Source organism: Salvelinus alpinus, chromosome 9 (assembly GCF_045679555.1).
Source record: "Salvelinus alpinus chromosome 9, SLU_Salpinus.1, whole genome shotgun sequence".
Taxonomy (NCBI): domain Eukaryota; kingdom Metazoa; phylum Chordata; class Actinopteri; order Salmoniformes; family Salmonidae; genus Salvelinus; species Salvelinus alpinus.
Window position 1 is genome coordinate 22,315,214 of NC_092094.1, and position 20,471 is coordinate 22,335,684.

At 43.5% G+C, this 20,471-nt stretch overlaps 1 protein-coding gene across 2 annotated transcripts in view; it reads right to left on the minus strand.

The window, feature by feature from the left end:
• LOC139583975 (ankyrin repeat and BTB/POZ domain-containing protein 3-B-like) overlaps positions 1–17,730 on the minus strand; it is a 117,560-nt gene extending 99,830 nt beyond the window's left edge. For both annotated transcript variants that reach the window (XM_071415464.1, XM_071415463.1), the window contains exon 1: positions 16,592–17,730. In XM_071415464.1, coding sequence (XP_071271565.1) covers positions 16,592–17,459 — 868 coding nt within the window. In that variant the 5' untranslated portion in view covers positions 17,460–17,730. The remainder of the gene's footprint in view (positions 1–16,591) is intronic.
• Between the last annotated feature and the right edge of the window lie 2,741 nt (positions 17,731–20,471).

Genomic DNA, 20,471 nt, shown 5'->3' on the forward strand with positions numbered 1-20,471 from the left:
CAACCCCAGATAGGAAGAGACACATTTGTTAGCATTCATCACCGTAATTAGCTTGCCGCTGTTTAATTTCATCAAACACACTGTCTTTTGTCTCTGTGATCACAGACAAGCCAGCCAGACACAGCACTCAGCTCCACGGCCCACAGTCAGGGACTTAATGAGAGAGAGCTTCATTATTTGAATCATGTGACCTGAGAGCTTTCTTCTCTGTGACTGAGCTTCACTTGCATGGGCCCACAGACAGACACAGGAACAGGAAATCTGATGAAGGTGTTCATTCATTTGGGGGATGTGAGTTAGAAAGGCTTTAATGTAGGAGTTTGTGTGTCTAATTATTCATTTGATAATATAAGCAACTGCACTGCCTAGGCTTGTTATGGCTGATAACTCCACGGTAGCAAACGACACAAAGTCACTGACTACACTTATTTCACTTATTTCCGAATTAGATTTTTGCCTCTCAAGAATACTTATATACCATATCACCACTCTAACTCCAGCCTGGTCTCTAGCTATGCAAACCTGTTGGTAACTTGTTCTTAGTGAACGTCCTTACTTGATCTGTGGCGCCTTTGAACAGGAGACTTCCACAGTGCAGGAAGTGTGCCAGACTCTCTCACACACACCTGTCTGGCTCACAAAGGGTGACATGCTGAGACAAGGCCTGACACACCTGTCACAAGCTAACCTGTCACCTGCTCTGCCAGTCCCTGTGAATCACTGTACATTTAGTTTCAGTGTCTGTCTGATGACTGATACTGAGAAAATAAAGACAACGACCACATCATCTACTTATCTACCACCCAGTGGTGACTGGCCATTAATCAGAAATCACTAGGGTGAACTAACTTTGAACACATCTAGTACAGAACAACACACAACAGTGAAATAGTGGTAGCCTTCTGGAGTTAGAGCTGATAAAATCTCAAACTGTTGCAAGTGCTATCACCTATCTCTCTCCTTCTCTCCCTCTGTGTGTACCCCTTTAATCTCTCTTGAGTCCAATTATTGTAATTTCTGGACTCTGCTGAATAGATCAAGTTACCAGATACAACTGCACAATAAATATTTCCCTTATTGAACATTACCCTGTAAAGCACTGAGATTTTGAAGTGTTCTTCATTACTCCATGTTACTAAGCCATAAAGCAAATATATATGGCAAAACAAACAGTTAGCTTTAAGTAAAACTACAAAATGCTCCCTCGATAGAGAAACAATTTGAGATTCTTTATTTCGGTTATTTAAGGCAAATATAAATCTAATCTTAAGTGTCCTTCCCTCTCCCCCAACACATGGACGTACTATGTAGGGAATAAGGTGCCAAAATGAAGGGCCATGCTTTACCTACACTCCATCTGTTTTGTCACAACGAGCCTGTTATTCTGTGTGTCACTGATCCTCAGTGAGGATGAAATAAGAGTCACACAGAAACCACCATCTGTTTGCAATAAAAAAATGTAATGAAACAAAAATACATATACCTTTCAGGAGTAATGCATTTCGAGGAGTAATGCATTTCGAGGAGTAATGTTTTTAGAGGTAATGCGTTTCGAGGAGCAATATGTTTTTAGGAGTAATGCATTTCAAGGAGTAATGCATTTCGAGGAGTAATGTTTTTAGGAGTCATGCGTTTCGAGGAGTAATGCGTTTCGAGGAGTAATGTGTTTCGAGGAGTAATGTTTTTTTAGGAGTAATGCATTTCGAGGAGTAATGCATTTTGAAGAGTAATGTGTTTTTATGAGTACTGCGTTTCAACAAGTAATGTGTTTCGAGTAGTAATGTTTTTTAGGAGTAATGCATTTTGAGGAGTAATGCATTTCGAGGAGTAATGCATTTCGAGGAGTAATGCGTACCATATGTCGTGGGTACTAGACAAGGCTGAGCGGAGCTACTCAGTCAGTGTCTAAGAGTTAGGGGGGAAGAGAGAGAGCTGCCTGTATGAATGTGGTTTCTGACAGGCTTTCACTTTACACAGACTCACACACACTTCCACAGACCCACACACATGCACCCACACACACATACATACCCATCTACCCACCTCCACCCATCACAGACACACACATACTGAAACTAGAGAAGGAAGCTGGATAGGGGGATATCTGTCAAGGCCCAGGCACATGTGTCCAAGATGGCGTAGCAGTCGGATGTGTCTTTGTCCTGTCTTGTCCCGTGTAAATAGTATTCGTATTTTTCGTATACATTTCGTATTTATTTTAATTTCACTTTCCATCTAGGAACTGAATATACATTCCTACATTCCGCCTCACCCAATGTGGTACGGACCTGCTATTTTTTATATACTTTAGAACCGTAACCACAATCAGAAGCTAGCCAGATAACTAGCTACTAGCTAGTAGTCAGTTAGCCACTGCCGCGGTCTTCGCCCTTAACTCGGACACAGCCAGCTTCAATACCGGGCCGATACCTGCCAGTCTGCAAGCGCGATATCAACCCAGAGCATATAGGACTGCTTTTTCTCTACCACATCACCGGATTCCTGACGCAAGCTCTGGACAATTACACCGTATTATCACAGCTAGCTAGCTGCAACCGAGTGGCTACTACTGGCTAACACCTCTGTCCCGAAGCAAGCACCAGTTAGCCTTGAGCTAGCCTCGAGCTAGGCCCATCTGCCGGCTAGCTGCAGCGCGATATCAACCCAGAGCATATAGGAATGCTTTTTCTCTACCACATCACCTGATTCCTGACGCAAGCTCTGGACAATTACACCGTATCATCACAGCTAGCTAGCTGCAACCGAGTGGCTACTACTGGCTAACACCTCTGTCCCGAAGCAAGCACCAGTTAGCCTTGAGCTAGCCTCGAGCTAGGCCCATCTGCCGGCTAGCTGCAAGCGCGATATCAACCCAGAGCATATAGGACTGCTTTTTCTCTACCACATCACCGGATTCCTGACGCAAGCTCTGGACAATTACACCGTATCATCACAGCTAGCTAGCTGCAACCGAGTGGCTACTACTGGCTAACACCTCTGTCCCGAAGCAAGCACCAGTTAGCCTTGAGCTAGCCTCGAGCTAGGCCCATCTGCCGGCTAGCTGAAGAGCTAGTGCCACTGCCACGAAGCTAGCACCAGTTAGCAAACACTATTCTACAATTCACAACCTCTCTTTCGCCATCGCCATCTGGCTTGGATTCTCTGTCGACACAACCACGTCTGAGCAGACCCCCTCCGTCTGAGCAGACCACCCCCCGGGCTACTAACTTTACACGCCGCGTGCTAGCTTAGTGGAGGCCTCCTCTGCTCCATCTACGGCTGCCCCCTGGACACTATGATCACTTGGCTACATAGCTGATGCATGCTTGACTGTCCATTAATTCACGGTACTCCATTCTGTTTATTTGTGTCTTATCTGTCGGCTCTGTGCTTTAACTCAGGATCTGTGTGTAGTTAATCCGACCCTCTCTGCCTAGTCGTCGCCATTTTTACCTGTTGTTGCTGTGTCAGACTAGCACCCTGTTATTGCTGCTGTTATCTTACCTGTTGTTTTAGCTAGCTCTCCCAATCAAGACCTGCAATCACTTTATGCCTTATTGTATGTCTCTCTCAAATATCAATATGCCTTGCATACTGTTGTTCAGGCTAGTTTTCATTGTCATTGTTTTGGTTTGCAATGGACCCTGTAGTTCCACTCTCCGTACCTCTGATACCCCCTTTGTCCCACCCCCCACACATGCGGTGACCTCACCCATTGAGACCAGCATGTCCAGAGATAGAACCTCTCTTATCATCACCCAGTGCCTGGGCTTGCCTCCGCTGTACCCGCGCCCCTCCATACCCCTGTCTGCACATTATGCCCAGAATCTATTCTACCACGCCCATAAATCTGCTCCTTTTATTCTTTGTCCCCAACGCTCTAGGCGACCAGTTTTGATAGCCTTTAGCCGCACCCTCATCCTACTACTCCTCTGTTCCTCGGGTGATGTGGAGGTAAACCCAGGCCCTGCATGTCCCCAGTCACCCTCATTTGTTGACTTCTGCGATCGAAAAAGCCTTGGCCTCATGCATGTCAACATCAGAAGCCTCCTCCCTAAGTTTGCCTTACTCACCGCTTTAGCACACTCTGCCAATCCTGATGTCCTTGCCGTGTCCGAATCCTGGCTTAGGAAGGCCACCAAAAATTCTGAGATTTCCATACCCAACTATAACACTTTCCGTCAAGATAGAACTGCCAAAGGGGGAGGAGTTGCAATCTACTGCAGAGATAGCCTGCAAAGTTCTGTCATACTTTCCAGGTCTATGCCCAAACAGTTCGAACTTCTAATTTTAAAAATTAATCTCTCCAGAAATAAGTCTCTCACTGTTGCCGCCTGCTACCGACCCCCCTCAGCTCCCAGCTGTGCCCTGGACACCATCTGTGAATTGATCGCTCCCCATCTAGCTTCAGAGTTTGTTCTGTTAGGTGACCTAAACTGGGATATGCTTAACACCCCGGCAGTCCTACAATCCAAGCTTGATGCCCTCAATCTCACACAAATCATCAAGGAACCCACCAGGTACAACCCTAAATCCGTAAACATGGGCACCCTAATAGACATTATCCTGACCAACCTGCCCTCCAAATACACCTCTGCTGTCTTCAATCAAGATCTCAGCGATCACTGCCTCATTGCCTGTATCCGCCACGGGTCTGCGGTTAAACGACCACCCCTCATCACTGTCAAACGCTCCCTAAAACACTTCTGCGAGCAGGCCTTTCTAATCGACCTGGCCCGGGTACCCTGGAAGGATATTGACCTCATCCCGTCAGTTGAGGATGCCTGGTCATTCTTTAAATGTTACTTCCTCACCATATTAGACAAGCATGCTCCGTTCAAAAAATGCAGAACCAAGAACAGATATAGCCCTTGGTTCACTCCAGACCTGACTGCCCTCGACCAGCACAAAAACATCCTGTGGCGAACTGCAATAGCATCGAAGAGCCCCCGCGATATGCAACTGTTCAGGGAAGTCAGGAACCAATACACGCAGTCAGTCAGGAAAGCAAAGGCCAGCTTTTTCAAGCAGAAATTCGCATCCTGTAGCTCTAACTCCAAAAAGTTCTGGGATACTGTAAAGTCCATGGAGAACAAGAGCACCTCCTCCCAGCTGCCCACTGCACTGAGGCTAGGTAACACGGTCACCACCGATAAATCCGTGATAATCGAAGACTTCAACAAGCATTTCTCAATGGCTGGCCATGCCTTCTTCCTGGCGACTCCAACCTTGGCCAACAGCCCCGCCCCCCCCGCTGCTACTCGCCCAAGCCTCCCCAGCTTCTCCTTTACCCAAATCCAGATAGCAGATGTTCTGAAAGAGCTGGAAAACCTGGACCCATACAAATCAGCTGGGCTTGACAATCTGGACCCCCTATTTCTGAAACTGTCCGCCGCCATTGTCGCACCCCCTATTACCAGCCTGTTGGAAAGCTGCCGCGGTCATCCCCCTCTTCAAAGGGGGAGACACCCTGGACCCAAACTGTTACAGACCTATATCCATCCTGCCCTGCCTATCTAAGGTCTTCGAAAGCCAAGTCAACAAACAGATCACTGACCATCTCGAATCCCACCGTACCTTCTCCGCTGTGCAATCCGGTTTCCGAGCCGGTCACGGGTGCACCTCAGCCACGCTCAAGGTACTAAACGACATCATAACCGCCATCGATAAAAGACATTACTGTGCAGCCGTCTTCATCGACCTGGCCAAGGCTTTCGACTCTGTCAATCACCATATTCTTATCGGCAGACTCAGTAGCCTCGGTTTTTCTAATGACTGCCTTGCCTGGTTCACCAACTACTTTGCAGACAGAGTTCAGTGTGTCAAATCGGAGGGCATGTTGTCCGGTCCTCTGGCAGTCTCTATGGGGGTACCACAGGGTTCAATTCTCGGGCCGACTCTTTTCTCTGTATACATCAATGATGTTGCTCTTGCTGCGGGCGATTCCCTGATCCACCTCTACGCAGACGACACCATTCTATATACTTCCGGCCCTTCCTTGGACACTGTGCTATCTAACCTCCAAACGAGCTTCAATGCCATACAACACTCCTTCCGTGGCCTCCAACTGCTCTTAAACGCTAGTAAAACCAAATGCATGCTTTTCAACCGTTCGCTGCCTGCACCCGCACGCCCGACTAGCATCACCACCCTGGACGGTTCCGACCTAGAATATGTGGACATCTATAAGTACCTAGGTGTCTGGCTAGACTGCAAACTCTCCTTCCAGACTCATATCAAACATCTCCAATCCAAAATCAAATCAAGAATCGGCTTTCTATTCCGCAACAAAGCCTCCTTCACTCACGCCGCCAAACTTACCCTAGTAAAACTGACTATCCTGCCGATCCTCGACTTCGGCGATGTCATCTACAAAATAGCTTCCAACACTCTACTCAGCAAACTGGATGCAGTTTATCACAGTGCCATTCGTTTTGTTACTAAAGCACCTTATACGACCCACCACTGCGACCTGTATGCCCTAGTCGGCTGGCCCTCGCTACATGTTCGTCGTCAGACCCACTGGCTCCAGGTCATCTACAAGGCTATGCTAGGTAAAGTGCCGCCTTATCTCAGTTCACTGGTCACGATGGCTACACCCACCCGCAGCACGCGCTCCAGCAGGTGTATCTCACTGATCATCCCTAAAGCTAAAACCTCATTTGGACGCCTTTCCTTCCAGTTCTCTGCTGCCTGCGACTGGAACGAATTGCAAAAATCTCTGAAGTTGGAGACTTTTATCTCCCTCAACAACTTTAAAAATCTGCTATCCGAGCAGCTAACCGATCGCTGCAGCTGTACATAGTCCATCTGTAAACTACCCACCCAATTTACCTACCTCACCCCCCATACTGCTTTTATTTATTTACTTTTCTGCTCTTTTGCACACCAGTACCAGTATCTCTTCTTGCACATGATCATCTGATGATTTATCACTCCAGTGTTAATCTGCTAAATTGTAATTATTCGATTTATTGCCTACCTCATGCCTTTTGCACACATTGTATATAGATTCTCTTTTTTTCTACCATGTTATTGACTTGTTTATTGTTTACTCCATGTTTAACTCTGTGTTGTCTGTTCACACTGCTATGCTTTATCTTGGCCAGGTCGCAGTTGCAAATGAGAACTTGTTCTCAACTAGCCTACCTGGTTAAATAAAGGTGAAATAAAAAAAATAAAAATAAATGTGTCTGTCTCTCAGTCTGCAGTAGGCAGGGCTGAAGGGAGGAATGGGTTCCCAGCGGGGCCCTCAATGTCTGGACTGACAGCACTATTAGACCCCTGCCAGACAGCCAGGAAAGGACAAGGTCACCCAAACTCATGGTTCTGAACACCGTAGCAAAACAAATTCCATAGAAAATGAGTGTTTCTTATTGGACAAGTTCAGGTAGTTTCTCCCTGTTTCAGTCCATTTTCTTCCATTTGTTGCCTAATTCAATTAAATAGAACTGTAGTGAATACGACCTCTCTTACTCTGAATAAAAGCCATGACAGAAAGGTGCCTCATTATGAATGCACTGAGAAAGGAGACTCAGAGAAGAGAGAGAATAGAGATATCCTCTCTTTTCAGGAGTAATCTTATGGAATCCATCCGACTAGGGTGGAGGGAGGTTAGAGTTTTTTTGGACTGAAGCAAGGGCCATGGCTGTGAGAGCTGTTAGGGGCAGAGGGAGGAAGTGCACACACACAATCCTGAGGTCACCGTTCTGATCTCACATGGGAGGTAATGGGATAGTGGTCCTTCGGAGCAGAATCAGTATTCCATCAGCAGTTCCACTGGGCTCTAGGAAGTGACCCAGCAAAAAAAGTATAATTATGTGATTGCTGTTCTCTTTCTCAAACATACACAAACACACAAACACACACACACACGGATCATGTCTGCGGTGACATCGTCAGTATGTTGAATAAATTGTCTTAATGTTGTTCCCCGTGCCCTGAACCGTCTTTACCTTCAATAACACTACAAATGAGAAATCACATGGGAAAAGGTACATGTTTATTTCTCTGAGACGGTGACATGCCTGGAGCGAAGATGTTTATATCTTCTATATGAACTACATCAGGCTCTGTGTTTGTACAGCTGATAGTAATTTATTTCCCCTCTGTAGGGGAAGCACACAAAGTGGTTTACACAAGGCTAGAATAATAGTGTCCCTATACCTTTATCTCACAAAGCCACAAGACAGAGCCCCATTGCCATAGCTGAGGATTAGTGGAAATAGTATATTATAGTGTTCCCATTGGCATTTCATACCATCAAACAACTGTTAAAGGTTAAGAACACCTCAGAATGTGGCAAAATATATTATAATCCTGTGTGGCTCAGCTGCAACGCCAGGGTTGTGGGTTCGATTCCTACGGGGGACCAGTACAAAAATTTATGAAAATGTTTGCACGCACTACTGGAAGTCACTCTGGATAAGAGTGTCTGCTAAATAATTTAAGTGAAAATTATAATAAAGTAAATGATCCTAAACCAATACCTTTTTAAGAGTCAGTGGTGTCGATTAGGTATCTAGCCATCTTTATTTCATTCAATTGGTTTCAATCTCTGTAGTTATTGGTCTGTTTATGACTCTCTCAACCAGTCTTGAGCTCCCATATTCAAGTGACTGGATAAGCGATGCAAACATCTACAACTAAAATCACCCCAGCTATCCTCGGATAACACATATGAAGGGTGTTCTGTAGAGATAAACACACACCATTACTACGTAATACCCCATAGGTTCAGTAATCATACAATCAGGCCCTATTCACCATCTTCTTAGTGTCAATAGACTAGTGGAGGAGGTGATCATCAGAGACCTTTCAAACCCATCAACAGTGATGTAATGGCTGGTGTTTGAGTGGGGAGAAGCATGTAAATGTGTAAACTCTTCTGAGCGTGTGGTAATCCTAAAGCGGAGTACGGACCAGCACTGCACCAGCCGAGGCCGATCAGTCAGAGAATCAGAGTTTGTTAGGGGGTATTGGGAGTGCAGGTCCTCACTGTTTCTTTCAATGGTGAGAAATAGGGTGGTGGATTTGTTGTAATCAAGAAGATCTTTTTGGTAATCTGGAAGCCTTTCTGTTGATGGGTCTTTCTATAAACTAGGGTACCAGTGAGCATTTGTTGTAGTGGTGTAACGATTGTCGTCGGGAGAAGGAGAAAAGGACCAAGGTGCAGCGTGGTAAGTGTCCATATTAACTTTTAATAAATACTAACACTTGAACAAAAAACAACAAAGCAACAAACGAACAGTTCTGCAAGGTGCAATAAAACTAAACAGAAAACAACTACCCACAAACACAGGTGGGAAACAGGCTACCTAAGTATGGTTCTCAATCAGAGACAACTATTGACAGCTGCCTCTGATTGGGAACCATACCAGGCCAAACACCTAGAAATACAAAACATAGAACAAAACATAGAATGCCCACCCCAACTCACGCCCTGACCAAACCAAAATAGAGACATAAACAAGGAACTAAGGTCAGGGCGTGACAAGTGGACAACTGTTTGGAGCTTTCAGCCTTTTTTACATGTGAATACATTAAGATATAACCGGGGAACATAGATACATTCAATATATTTCATGAGTTGAATCAAAATCTATGTATAAACCCTTTCTAACGCTTGTAATCTTCACAGATTTGACAAAAATGGGGTGACTTTAAACACTACCTTTCTTTCCTTACATTTATGATACATGTTCTTCTTCTTATATAATATACTAAGCATTTATCAATTGAATTACACATTGATGCAAAATAATGTATGTGATTGCAAAATACAATGCTTCAAACAGAAAGAGTAACTTTAATATGAGTAATAAAACAAAAATCGATACTGTCATTAACGGGGTTCTTCAATAATTACACATAATAGTTGTTTGATGCGCGTTTGATGTCTAGCTGTTTAGTTTCACGGGGACATTATCACGCAACATCAGCTGATTCAGGAAATAATTTTCTGAATGACAGTCGAGTGTTAAAGAGTGTGATACTGCACGCAGTTTAACAGCCAAAGGGCTGGAATGAATGTTGATCTGGAGGATTGACAGAGCATTTTGTCTGTTGTTATGACGCTCAAGATAATTAGCCTACTTCCCGGACAACATTAAATCAAGATTCGTAAGATAAGATTATTGTCTGTGTATGTTTTGGTCTTTTGTTTTCCAAGTTAAAACTGAGCAATCGGGAACATGAAAACTGCCTGTTTATTCGTTTTTGAATAGAAATCCCCACCAAAAATTGATGTTTTTTTGTTTTTGCATATAAAACCAAAAAACTACTTGATATTTTGCTGTTCAAATGTGGTTGGGGTTAAATGTGGAATGCCTGGTCAAGTGCAGAGCCAACTCTTCCTGTCCTTTCAAAGTAGGAGGTCACCCTTCCAACTCCATTCTATAAATCTATTCAATCATTTCTGCTCATACCGTGCCACAGTTCCAAGATAAGGTAAGATTTCTACATTTCTGCATAAGATTTACTGTGTATTAACTTATTAATGAACTGCTGTTACTGTACATGGTTAGCTGACTGATAATTCCTAGCTACCTAGCTAACCATTGGTAATCTGGGGAGGCAGGTAGCCTAGTGGTTAGAGTGTTGGGCCAGTAACCGAAATGTTGCTAGATCGAATCCCTGAGCTGACAAGGTCTGTCGTTCTGCCCCTGAACAAGGCAGTTAACCCACTGTTCCTAGGCCGTCATTGTAATTAAGAATTTGTTCTTAACTGACTTGCCTAGTTAAAAAATCTTATTAAATGATGCTATACAGCCAAAACAACATTATATATTGCTATACAATAGATATGGCTTAACTATAGTTAGTCAGTGGTTGCACATCTAACTAGCTGGAATGAAGCACGGGTGTGAATAGTAGACATGTACATATATCCTTTAACTGTTTGCAGCAGGTCTCCAGCTACCCAAACCTGTCTGATCAGCCTAATGGGTTGTTGTGGGTGTGTCCAGCTTACACCTGTGCAAATCTGTGTGTGTATAGCAATGGAATGAAACATCCAACCAATACCTCAAGTGTCTTGCTGTAGGTCCACCACACACCTGAATGGTTGTGGGGTCCTGTCCAGAAACAACCGCTAGCCCTACCCATAGACACTTGTGGAGATCTGAGAAAACTGGACAGGTGTAAGCAATACTGCCAAAATTGCACAAAGACTTTCAGAGGGTAAGGTGGAGCTCTCACCATGTCACTACCTATCAATCCCGCTCAGATCTCCACAAGTGTCTAGACTCTGTGCAGTAGGGGCTAGGGGATGTTTCTGGACACGCCATGGGTTTTATGGTAGCTCAGTTTGTCAGTCAGTCAGTCTGGCACTGTCAAAACTTGTTAATAGCTGTCAAATACTTGCTTCCTCTGTCCTCAATAGCATTTCCTTGATTTGCTGCATCCTCTCTCCTCGTCTCATTCTCAAAACCCATTGGATGAGAACAGAGGTGAAGATCAGACGTGAGGAATGAAGGAAATGCAATTGAGATTCTCCCTTTGTTTCCTCCATTCCTCACAAAGCACATTGAGGGAGAGGAGAGAAGGTTCCTCCCCACTGTCTCCAATGCACTTTCAAGGAGAGGCAAGGAGTGGAGAAAACAAGGACATAGGAAGCAAGAATGTGCTGTCTAGTTCACACACACACTGCTTGAAGAGTTTACTGATTATAATGATTTCATTCTTGGTTATTATTATTATCAGTGACTTTGTTGACAGAACCCATTGTATTATATTATTGTATTACATGATTATATCAACCATTAACAAATATATAGAAATGCTGTTGTTTATCTTCTTCATTCTTCTGGAAGGATTAGCATGGCTATAAATGATATAGATGTTGACTAAAGCACAATCAGACCTGGCAACTAGGCATGACAAAGAAACATTCAATGTCCATATTTCATGTGACATTTTGAATGATGTAGATGTTTTGTTGTTGCTAAGAGTTACGGTCTCATTGTGCCTATCTAGACTCTTAATCCTCTAACTACACATGTGAAGCTGCAAGAAAATGTATATTTAAATGTATATCAAACCATTATTTTTTTTACCCTGAAGTCACACATTGGCCCCTTTATTTATAGAAAGACCCTGATGTTGATCTTTGACCAGATTAGAGGCTTTATTTGACTAAATCTGGTGTCGGCTGAGGGAAACAGAAACATAGCAGAGAAAAGACAATGGGAAGAGAGAGAGCGAAAGAGAGAGAAAGACAGAGAGACCATTGTTCATAGTTCACCTATCATGTCTTGCCCCGACATGCCACACTGTGAGTCAATTTGAGCTATTCTCCTTCCCATAGGCAGCAGCAAGGTGAAACACACATTGTCACTGACAATAAGCCTTTTGCAGCATTGTATTAAATGACAACAAATTACAAATCAAATTCTATTGTTGGCTATATTCATTTTGAATTGCGCAATTACATAAAATGAAAAACAAAATAATATATAAACTATTGCTAGTTTATTTAATACATTTTCATCCAGAACAAATGTTCAACCCAAATACTGCATGCTGAACTAGATTGTGCCTCCAAGCTACAGTAAGATAAGTAATCACTAGTAGCAAGGCTATATAGAATGATTGTGTGACAGCACAGTTTTGTCTGACTAATCCACATGTTGAAACTTGTAAACTGTCTTCTTCCAGCTAAATTCAGAAGTACTGATCTGTTGTTAACTTCCTCATGCCAAAAGCCTCTTTACAAAAATTCCAGATTTTCCACACACCATGAACCATTCACTATGGGTTGAATCCTAACTTACACTTAAATAAAATGTTTACTTAGTCATGCAGTGATATCAATGGGAGGCTACATACATTTGGAAGTTAGGATTCACCCCGACGTCTCAAATCCCTGGCGGATAACTATTGTGGTTTCCCTATTGCATGCACTTGCTTGCTGGTACAGCACTGCAGACTGCAGGTTTTTCATAGGATTATATTTCCAAGCTCTTCTTGGATACAATAGTGCTGATGCTCAGTTTCTGTCTTTCTGGTGCAAAGTGACAGTACTTAGTGCCAGTCTGCCAGCTACATGTGTCATCATGCGCAGCAGTGGATGAGAAAGGAAGACGGCTAAATGTTTTTCAGAAATCCTTTTAGGCCTCTAAGGCCTAATGTTGAAGATAGATTGTGCTTCTAAAGTTTATCTCCACCTTGGGTCCAGGGTGGGGAGTTGCCTGGTTTTGATCACGTCTTAGTGCTTGATCATCTGAGGTAAAGTTGGCAAGAATCCCTCCTCGCCTCAAATGTCTGTGAAATCACTGCCACACACCATCTAACATTAACATTGCCTGCCCTAGCTCCTCATTATTAAACCCAGTTCTGCTCTGTAATTGCAAGGGGCTTGTGTGTGTGTGTGTGTGTGTGTGTTGGTTATTCTATCCTTGTGGGGACCTAAAATCCACAAAAGTCCCCACAAGGATAGTAAAACATGAGGACAAAGGCTATTTTAAGCTTAGGGGTTAGGGTTACAATTAGGGTAAGGGGTTAGTGGTTAGGTTTAGGAGTTAGGTTTAGGGTTACGGGTTAAGGATAGGTTTAGGGGTTAGGGAAAATAGGATTTTGAATGGAAATGTATTTTAGGTCCCCATGAGGATAGAATAACATAACGTGTGTGTGACTGTGTGTGAGACAGTGTGTGTGTGTGTGTGTACACTTTATGCGTGTGCGTGTATGAATTTGTGTATGTGTGTGTTTTTATCTGCCACAGATATCCCAGCCCCAGACATTACAGTGTTTGGTACAGGCTGGTACCACAGCAGACCGCTGTCATTCCTGGTGGACCACAATGCTTACCACAGCACATGTCATACTGTGGGCACCAGCCGCCAGGCACCGACCTCACAGGGAAACACTGGATAAGGCACAAAGGAGCCCTGGCCTGAATGGAACCCCCTGAATGGAACTTCAACCTACACATTCTCTCACAGCTGCAGTCTTCATAGACTCTAGAGACACACACCCATACACAGCATATCATACTGACATAAAACATCTTATTAACTTAAGCCTAAACGAAGTAAGCCTCAGGTGTCTAACTAGCGCTGCATGCAGCAAAATAAAAATACAATTATGGAGGAAAATATATTTAGATTTTTGTTGCTTAAATGTCAATTTTTGATTGCCATTCCCAGAAGGCCTATTCATTCTAGTGCTGTATTTTCCTGCATCTCAAAGAGCTATGTACTCTGCGAAGCATTTCTGTACTTGGATGTCACCGTTTGATGGAGTGGGAGCTGTGTGAAGGGTCAAATGCCATGGGAGAGGGTTCTACCACATGAGGTGAGACCCTCCTCCCAGCTACCATCTATCTCCATAACATCTGCCCAGACTTGAAAAGGTGCATCACTAAAGTCATGACATCTCACAGCCAAGGTGTGATTATGAGTCATCCTCAGGTGGTAGAAACCCCTGGGCATCAGTGTCCTGTTTCTCGATACATTTTTTGTGACATGTACAAAGGGAAATTACAAGCAACCCCTGCATTGAGCTTGCGGGGGCTGCCACTGCAATTCCACCACCGAACAAGCTTCCTGTCTTGACAGGATACCAAAGCCAGAGAGGGGAACCCAACACCTGAGCAGAATACTGAGGCAGTAGCTGCTGAATTGAACCCCCGGGTGTGTGGGAGGGGTGAGCCAGGGTTACCATATGCCTGATGTGCCAACGGAGAACCGCTAGTAACTACAGTATACGTGAGAACAGGGGAAGGAATAGGAGGAAGAGTGTTGTGTAAGCAGAAGCAGTGTGTGGTCGAGGTAATGGACCCTGTTGTGTTCCAATGGTTTCCATGACTTGAAATGCTCACCACATACAGTACATTAATACGTCTTTACTTCACACCGGAAAGTGGGGAATGTAGAGGATTGTATAATAACAGCTCTTTCCAATGAATGATAGTTTGTTTTCTTTAGATATAACATGCTGCTCTCTTGGTCTTTGACATTTGAAAAGTAAGGCGTTAGTAAATACTACTGGAACCTAGTTTTAGTTAACCACATGACCTGACGAGGACCTCTTGGACCTTAGCCTATAAGGCCCAGAGTTTTCCCTGGTCAGATCACATGGTCAGGAGAAACTCTGAGCCCTATAACAATTACACTTGCAAAATAGGTGTTCTGACCTCCAACTTGCAGGACAAATACACTCTCTGACCAAGTAGCCCACGCTGCCAGCAAAGGGGTTCTACTCCAGGGCTTCAGGGAGGGGAGGATGGATGAAGAGGGGAGCGGGAGTCATACAGGGAGATTTAAACACCTCAATGTATTTGGAGTTATATTTATGAAAAGCACCAGCGAAAGAAAATAGCTCTGGTTTGCAACAGAGATGCTATTAAGATATGCATCGCTTGAGTCTGAGAGAGGAGCCGACATGACCATAATACTGAAAAATCACCTCAATTAGCCTACTCCTACTTGGCAGAGAAAGAATGGCTGGAACGATATAAAGGGGTTGAGGTTGGGATGAGGTGAAAAGGCCAACCAGCACTGAGATAATTGATCAATCGTTACAGATTGGAAATGAGAATGCTGTGAAAGTCATGACCTTCTACAGTTAAGCCACAGTTAAGGCCTTCTCTTGTCGCCATTGCAATAGGTGTGACAATGTGCAATGTAAAAATTGTTTGGCTTTAGGAGCCACCACCTTCTGACCATTGTGTGAGCCATTTGACATGTCCTCTTTCTCCTGCCCCTTAGCTCTCTTTAACACAGCATCAGTAGGGACTTCTCCTCTGTGTTTTCAACTCAGTCCCATTCACATCACTCAAAATAACGCATGATAACACTTATGTGTCCTGGGGCTCTGTATTACATAACCCTGTTGGAGTATGGAGCCACAGTAGCACTTTAAATGCATCTACCACAGAGGTAATACAGTCTGCTATTACATTAGGTTATAACTGATTAAATGTATTGCTGTATGGATGAGCAATGAAGATGTCTGAAGGTAAGAGCTTACGTTTAAAATGGGCCTTTTTTAGGTTCGAAAGCTGTATTGCACAGCAATGAGGTAAATTCCCTTATAAGCATGAGAAGCTAAAGACATGAACAAAAATCCACAAGATATTCCCCCGGTGAATTATAGCCTGCTTCAATGTACCATGCATTCACAGTACCACAACACTGAAGAAGAACTCTGAGAATGTCATCTATTAAATAGATGGATTATAGCCAAGAGGGGTTAGGTGCTCCCTTCCATGATCATAAATAAACCATGCTCATTGATGTCAGTGGCAGAAGGGGCCATTCTCTGTGCTCATACATCAACATATTGAATAGAGTAACTCAACAAAGAGGTTACCCAGGACCCAGGATGATCCTGCCATGTCAGACACAGGAAAAAATACATGGGCTAATTCAGAGGGGATATGTGAAGTCATGATTATTTCTCCTTATTTGTCACTGTCCATCGAGAAATGTTGTAGTGTGAGAAAGTAAACTCCTAACTTGATAATGACTTTATTACAGATGGTGAAAAGAAATCACTTCACCGTGTTTTGGGCACAATTATGAACAATTCGTTAGAATTACGCACTGAGTAGATGCGTCACAGAACTAGTCATGTACACACAACTTACCACTTGCATTCTTCCCACAAATGAGGTATTGATACTGCTGCAGGAACCCCCATAACTCCGAATCGTTGTTGATGGCCTGTTCGAGGGACTCAACAGTGAACTTAGGGATCCCATTATCTTTCTCCACGAGCGCGCTGCGCAGTGCGCGTGCGTACACCTCTCGGAAAAGACTCTCCATGCATGCTGTCAGGTAGATGGCAGCGTGCTCGTGGATCCTCACCGCAACTCGGCTGTCCACCATCCACCTGAAGAACTTCCCCACGTTGAAAATGAGTCCGCATCTGAGTGACTTTCCGCGGCTGAACTTGTCCTCGGTGCTCATGTTGTACATAGACAAGGCACTGAGTGCGGCGGTGATGCAGTTCACCGAGACTGTCCAAGACATGACAACCTTTATGGCACTTTGAATCTCATATTTGGTGCATTTGGCATAGCGCAAACTCAGGCGCTGCGCTTCCTTGGCGACCCTCACGAGTGCGCGGCTTATGAGGACCGAGAGCCTAGCCAGGATCTCCTGTGACACGACCCCCAGCCTCAACTCTTCGTCCTTGTTCAGTGCGCTCTCTACTTCCCCGAGGCTCCATGGCACGTCCTCGAGCTCGGGTAGTTTAGCGCACTGGCCGGAGCAATCCAGGATATCGGGGTCTTCGACCAAGACTGTGTTGACCGTGTCCAGGCTGTTGTGGCGACTGTGCATGGAGTCGGTTAAATGCCAAAAATTCCCCCCATGCGCATAAGGTATATGTGCCTCGGAACAGCACAGTGAAGCACTGGAAGACCTAAAGGAGTCTGCTGCGCCACCATAACCCGAATCAAGCGTCAGATCCTCCAGGGTCCTCGCCACTGACTTCTTACTACTGCTTGCCATAACTGCACCTCATACTGTAAAGAGGACTTTGGAATGAATGGCTCAAAATGTCTCACAACGTCGCCCAATGCAATTAAATGAACGCAATTAAAGCCCGACTGCGATGTATTTTGAAGTGTCAATATTTTATCCCGTTGCCTTCAGTGGAAACGAATCAAGTTGATATTTCTCAATCCAAACTAAAACTTCGAAGTGTTTCCATCATAGCACATAGAGCAGCTACAGTGGTCTGTGTTTTACGCAGTAAGATCCTGGTAGATGGAGGCGGGGCTATGTTCTTCAAACGGCCAATACACTCTCGGCATAACTCGAGCAGTGAGAGAAATTTTGAATTAGGATCACCTCATCATACAATTGAATTTACATTAGGCTACTCAATTCAATGTATAGCCCATATGGGGAGTGGATATGAAATATCTATATAATTATTTTCTCTTCAAATTCATCTAATTTCCTTTCTTTTCTTTTTTTTTTACTTACTATTTGAAACTATACCTTCATAAATGAAGCAGTCCTTTCACATGCTGTAACTTGAACACGATTTCAAAATTCAAGGCTAATGGTCTGACTGTAATGGATTGGATAAACTGGATAATGTGATTATCCACATAATGTGTCATGCTATGGATAGCAAAGTCCCTTAGGCATCTTTTCTGACAGCAATAATGGTAACATGACTCAAAGCCATTAATAATGGATGACATGCATAATGTATCTCTCTCTGTGGTCCCTTACAAGGAGATAGCTAGAGCTCATTGAAAAGTAGACATCTGAATTCCTTGCCAAGGTCAGACATTATACTGCATCATTGACTATTAAAGATGCATCATTTTATTGACCAAGGCTTGATCACAATCAGAGAGAGCGAGAGAGAGAGAGGTGTGTGTGTGTGTGTGGATTGAGCCTTCGACAGGCTGAAAAGTGTTACAGGCACCCACAAACTGAATGTGTTTGAGAGAGAGGGAGATAGACATATAGATAGAGGAGTAGAGAGAGGGCAATATACATATAGATAGAGGAGTAGAGAGAGGGAGATAGACAGATAGATAGATAGAGGAGTAGAGAGAGGGAGGTAGACATATAGATAGATAGAGGAGTAGAGAGAGGGAGATAGACAGATAGATAGAGGAGTAGAGAGAGGGAGGTAGACATATAGATAGATAGAGGAGTAGAGAGAGGGAGATAGACATATAGATAGAGGAGTAGAGAGAGGGAGATAGACATATAGATAGATAGAGGAGTAGAGAGAGGGAGATAGACAGATAGATAGATAGAGGAGTAGAGAGAGGGCAATATACATATAGATAGAGGAGTAGAGAGAGGGAGATAGACATATAGATAGAGGAGTAGAGAGAGGGAGATATACATATAGATAGAGGAGTAGAGAGAGGGAGATATACATATAGATAGAGGAGTAGAGAGAGGGAGATAGACATATAGATAGAGGAGTAGAGAGAGGGAGATAGACATATAGATAGATAGAGGAGTAGAGAGAGGGAGATAGACAGATAGATAGATAGAGGAGTAGAGAGAGGGAGATAGACATATAGATAGAGGAGTAGAGAGAGGGAGATAGACATATAGATAGATAGAGGAGTAGAGAGAGGGAGATAGACAGATAGATAGATAGAGGAGTAGAGAGAGGGCAATATACATATAGATAGAGGAGTAGAGAGAGGGAGATAGACATATAGATAGAGGAGTAGAGAGAGGGAGATATACATATAGATAGAGGAGTAGAGAGAGGGAGATATACATATAGATAGAGGAGTAGAGAGAGGGAGATATATAGATAGAGGAGTAGAGAGGGAGATATATAGATAGATAGATAGACAGATAGATAGATAGAGGAGTAGAGAGAGGGCAATATACATATAGATAGAGGAGTAGAGAGGGAGATAGAGAAAGCGAGAGAGACATGTACATACCATATTGTCAACATGTGCAACAACAGAAAATGTCCCATAGCTGATTGATAGCCCTATGCCATAGATAGCCATGGCCGCATCCCAATAATATTTCCTTTCTCCTAAAGTGTACACTTGTTCACTAGGCTACTTCAGACAAATTTAAAAGCATTGGATTGGTGGAGGCTTGGGCTAGTGGGATGTTCCACCATATTAGTCAGTAAAGGGAAGTAAACTATCACACACTTTGGGAGGAAGGAGAGATAATTGGGACATAGAATATTTATAATTTAACTGTAAATCATCCTGATATGGGGCACTGTTTTGTTGGTACATTAGACTGTAGTTGTAGGCTGCTTATCATTGAAGCAACACTGCACCATGGTGCTCAGTTTACAAACCTCAATCAATATGTCAAAGATCTATCCCCACCATACATTTCCAGATAAGGAAGGCTACTTAATCAAAACAATTTTTACATATTTGTTTTACATATGCAAAGGTCACACAGTCATGTCTCTGAACCTTTCCTTGATAAACGTAGCCTATATCATCCACTATACTATACCTATATAGTGATTGCATGTTGCCATCTAGTGTCTAGATATTCAAACTGCATGTTTTTACCTCACCCAACTACCCACCAATCCCTTGTCTCATGAATACAAACTACTAACTACAGTATCACGCTCACCATCACCCAAATTATGATGTTCCCCTTACCGCATGCTTCAGGACAATGTAATTACATTTTAGGCCATAATACAATAGGGTTTGAATATTAGATTAATCTCAGAGATGGTGTTTACCTTATGATCCTTGCAGAGGTTTTTGATTGAAATTTGATCACATCTGAAATTCTGCATTGGTAGAGCTAATATCTAGGCTAAAATAGGCGTTATTTGGTTGAAATCAATTTTGAAATGATAGCATTTTAACATAAATACATATAGGTCCATACATAGTCTCACGGCAACACATAATAAAGATGCATCACATGCGTAGGCTTGTGATTGTGATGGGCTGCCCACTAGGCCTACCTATACATTGTGTAATATTTTTTTGCCTTTCCTTAGTACACGTGCTTATCCGGGTCGTGCGCAAC